A 4,338-nucleotide genomic window follows, 5' to 3' on the forward strand; every position below is an offset into this window, starting at 1 on the left:
TCACATGTAATTCACAGTTTGAGTTTCCCAATGCAATAGAATTTGTTGGCGATCATCTTGTTCCTGTAATGTATATACTTTTTAAGACTTTAGCTATAGATCAGAATGGGCTTGCGAAGCGTTGAGGCACAGATTTAATGCACCCTCATTTAATGTCAATCATCTATTATCTCCCTAACCGTTTGTTTATTTCTCTATAAAAGGGTAAATATTCCTATATCTTCGTACAGCATTCATAAGTTCTAATCTGTCTGTCTAAATGCTACGTGTGTTCTAAGTGAGAAAATAATCTCATTTTTCATCTTACACAATTCACCATTTTTTGGGTTATTATCTTGTGTTAGTTATGAGACTAACAGCCATGCTTCCTTGTGAAAACTATAAAGTTAAGGTTGTTCTTGGAATGGTGGCAGTGTTGGTCTTTTCAGGAACTTGCTTGGCCGAAACACTTTCGGCTAACTTTGTTTTTGGCGATTCTTTGGTCGAAGTAGGCAACAATAACTACATTACATCTCTATCCAAGGCGAATTATGCACCAAATGGGATTGACTTTGGGATGCCAACAGGACGCTATACGAATGGAAGAACCATAGTAGACATTCTAGGTAAGTGATTTGTTTTACAAATTATTTATGTTACTTTAGACGTCACTAGAATTGAGTGTAAAGTAAAATGTTGCAATTTCCATGGGACAAGAATACTATCATGTATACATTGTTGTGATTTTTTTCTTCCTATTTTCAGGAGAGGAATTGGGTTTGCAGAAGTACACGCCGCCATACCTCGCTCCAACCACAGTCGGTCCATTACTTCTTCAGGGCGTCAATTATGCATCTGGTGGTGGAGGGATTCTAAATCAAACCGGACAGATTTTTGTAAGTATTTATTACAAGTTGGAACTATAGTCATTTCACTCATAAAAAGCAAGTATAATGCTTCACCTTCATGGTCAAATTCAGTCTCTCATTTCCATAGAGAGATTGCAACAAAATATGTCTCATTTTGAGTTAAGCTAGCTAGTGTAGTTACATATCCACATCAGATCTTTTATGGGTCATGCCACACTTCATTCTATTCTGTAAAATATGCGACGATAATGTGTAAATCTTGGATCCGGTATTGATTATAGTGGTCGAAGAATTTATATCGTACTTATATATCTTGAAGGTTGGAAGAATAAACTTGGATGCACAACTCGACAACTTTGCAAATACGAGGCACGATATAATATCAAGAATTGGGGCTCCAGCAGCACAAGATTTGTTCAATGGAGCTTTATTTTCTGTAACTATTGGTTCAAATGATTTTATAAATAACTACCTCACACCTGTTGTTTCAACAATTGAGCAAAAATTAGTTTCTCCAGAAGCATTTGTTGGAGACATGATTACAAGATTCAGAGGTCAACTTATGGTAACATCATCCTACCCAACTCTATAACTTGTGACAAAACACAAGATCATATACACCCATCTTCATTTTTCCTATTTTTTATTCAAATTGTCAAAAAGTTTAATAGGTATGAGATTTGGTTTTTGTAATCGTATTTAATGTACTAGTTTCGTATAAAAACAAAAAATAGAAAGTTTAACCGGTCTTTCTATCGCTCATTTAACCACCAAAAACCTCAACTAATATTTTATGATTTATTGACCCCAAGATCTTTGGACGTAGTTTTTAAAAGACTTAGTTTTGCTATTCAGAAAGGGGTAGCGGTGCAGCCTATTGCCTGTTTACCATATATCTCGATGTAAATTTATAACATGTGATTTAATTGATTGATATTTATTTAGAGACTCTACGATATGGGTGCTAGGAAGATTGTCGTCCCGAATGTGGGACCCATTGGATGCATTCCGTATCAAAGGGATATAACTCCGTCTGCAGGAGATAACTGTGTAGCATTGCCAAATCACCTCGCTCAACTCTTCAATTTGCAATTAAAAGGCTTGCTCCAAGAACTTAGCAACTCACTTCAAGGTTCAGCATTCATATTTGCAGATGTCTATCGTATTGTTGCGGATATTGTTAAGAATCACAAATCATATGGTAAGTGAATGGTAAAACTAAAAAAAAGACACTATTTTCAGTTTTTAGAAGATATTTTAAATAGTTGATGTCTTAATTATAAATACCACCCTTGCCAACACAAACCACCATTGCCTCTTGAATGCAAGTTTTAAGCGAATCATGTGTTTTTGTTTATAGGTTTTGACAATGCGGATTCTGCTTGTTGTTATGTGTCTGGTCAACATGGTGGTCTAGTGCCATGTGGACCGACATCTAAAGTTTGTCCTGATAGGTCAAAGTACGTTTTTTGGGATCCGTATCACCCGTCAGATGCCACAAACAGTATCATAGCCAAGCGACTTATGGATGGAGATATCGAAGATATATCCCCTTTAAACTTGAGAGCACTATTTAAATCTTGAATTAACAAAACTGTTTGTTTGCATGAAAAGCTTATTGTTTCTATGTACCATTTCTACGAATTTGTATCCGGTTGTAAATCGTTAAAGGTAAAACGAGTGTATGAAATCACATAAGTTGAATACATGTACACTATACTATATGCAGTGTTATCTATACATTTGGATTCGGTTTGAGTTTAATTAAACTAGTGGGATTCCTTCGCGCTACGCGGCGGGATTTCGATGGTATCAGTTTGTTTCGTTACGATATCGACACTCGTTGTAACTAAATGAGAAAACCCAAAAAGTTAAGTTGTGATATGCCCAAAAGATCACGTATTTTACATCGATCGAAAACCATAAAAGCAAATACAGGTTCGAATAATACTGATACGGTACTAATGTTTGGTTGATACCGGTACCAATGTTCGGTTAGAATCGTAACAATACCGTCACCCGTATAGCTTACAATATCAAAGTATACTTCATTTCAATACAACTCCGCTTCAACAAAATTTTTATTAGAATGTTGGGAGAAAATAATTAATAATAAATGTTTATATAACTTTATTAGTGCAATATTATCAAAAGTTTTGTTTATTAAATAAATATAATATTTATATTTTAAAAGTAGGGACTATATTTCCTCTTAAAAAACTGCTTAATTGCGTATTTACCCAACTTAAAATTGAAATTGCATATATCCCCTGTCTTAACTATTAAAATTGCATATATCCTCTTCCTTAACTAATAAAATTGCAAATTTACCCATTTTGATTTATTTCATTAAAAACAAGTTATATAATGACTTTTTAACCTTATTTTTACTAAATTTTTACTAGTTTCTGTAGATTTTTACTAGTTTAGCGGTTTATTTCAGTGTTTAAGTTTTAGTAAAAATAGTAAAAATGAATAAATATTAATTTTTTAAAGAATTGTGAAAAATCCACAAAGACTAGTAAAAATGAATAACTTTGTATTTTTTTAAAGTTTTAGTAAAAATAAGGGTAAAAAAGTCATTATATAACTTGTTTTAAATAAAATAAATCAAAATGGGTAAATTTGCAATTATATTAGTTAATGAAGGGGATATATGCAATTTTAATAGCTAAGGAAGGGAATATATGCAATTTTAATTTTAAGTTGGATAAATACGCAATTAAGCAGATTTTTAAGGGGAAATATGCAATTATCCCTTAAAAGTAATATATAACAACTATTAGAATTATTAGATTTACTCTTCATTAATTAATCATAGTTCACTATTCATGAGCAGTTATTATTAATATGTATAAAATTAATCATAGTTCATTAATACTATTTATGAGCAGTTATTATTAATATGAATGAATATGAATGTGTATGAAATTAATCATAATAATATAAATTAATCATAGTTCATGAATACTATTTATGAGCAGTTGTTTGTTATTAATATGTATAATGTGTATAGGATAGAGTTATTGTAAAAAGGGTGTGTTTTGTGAGAAGTGTAGGAAGGAATCTACACAATTACAATGGCAAAATTGTAAATAGTGTTTACCATTAAAATAATTAATTTTCTATATTAAGGGTATAAAGGTAAATTTAACATTTTTAAATTCAAAACTCACATGCAATGCACATGCAAGTTACCCCCGTCTTTTTTAAACGTGAATAACTTTTTATACGTAATTTTTTTTCAAATAAAATACACCATAATAACGAGTGTTTTTTATCTTTAATATGAGTACCATATTTCTATACTTATATAGAGAAAAAAAATTTTACATTTCAATCGTATGTTTTAGTCCATGGTGTTTTGTCTATGTTGTTTTAATTGTATAGTGATTAAAGGTGTTGTGTTTTACAGAAAAACACCATGAACGTATATCAGACACCATAACATTGAAAATACCATTTACATTCAATTTTGTTTTCTAAGGTG

At 31.4% G+C, this 4,338-nt stretch overlaps 1 protein-coding gene across 1 annotated transcript; it reads left to right on the forward strand.

Annotated features, from left to right (window-relative positions):
- Window positions 1-245: 245 nt before the first annotated feature.
- On the forward strand, window positions 246-2,554 carry LOC110939012 (GDSL esterase/lipase At4g16230). Its single transcript, XM_022180926.1, has 5 exons — window positions 246-605; window positions 745-875; window positions 1,168-1,413; window positions 1,794-2,049; window positions 2,209-2,554. The coding sequence occupies exons 1-5, from the start codon at window positions 347-349 to the stop codon at window positions 2,430-2,432; spliced, it is 1,116 nt and encodes a 371-aa protein (XP_022036618.1). The 5' UTR covers window positions 246-346; the 3' UTR covers window positions 2,433-2,554.
- The last annotated feature ends 1,784 nt before the right edge of the window (window positions 2,555-4,338 follow it).

The sequence above is a fragment of the Helianthus annuus genome, chromosome 5 (assembly GCF_002127325.2).
Source record: "Helianthus annuus cultivar XRQ/B chromosome 5, HanXRQr2.0-SUNRISE, whole genome shotgun sequence".
NCBI classification, from domain to species: domain Eukaryota; kingdom Viridiplantae; phylum Streptophyta; class Magnoliopsida; order Asterales; family Asteraceae; genus Helianthus; species Helianthus annuus.

Excerpts from the sequence above, each read along its gene's own strand:
- LOC110939012 (XM_022180926.1), top strand. The coding sequence starts at position 347 with ATGAGACTAACAGCCATGCTTCCTTGTGAAAACTATAAAGTTAAGGTT. Across the intron at positions 876-1,167 it reads ATCAAACCGGACAGATTTTT|GTTGGAAGAATAAACTTGGA; the intron begins GTAAGTATTTAT and ends TATATCTTGAAG. Across the intron at positions 2,050-2,208 it reads TAAGAATCACAAATCATATG|GTTTTGACAATGCGGATTCT; the intron begins GTAAGTGAATGG and ends TTTTGTTTATAG.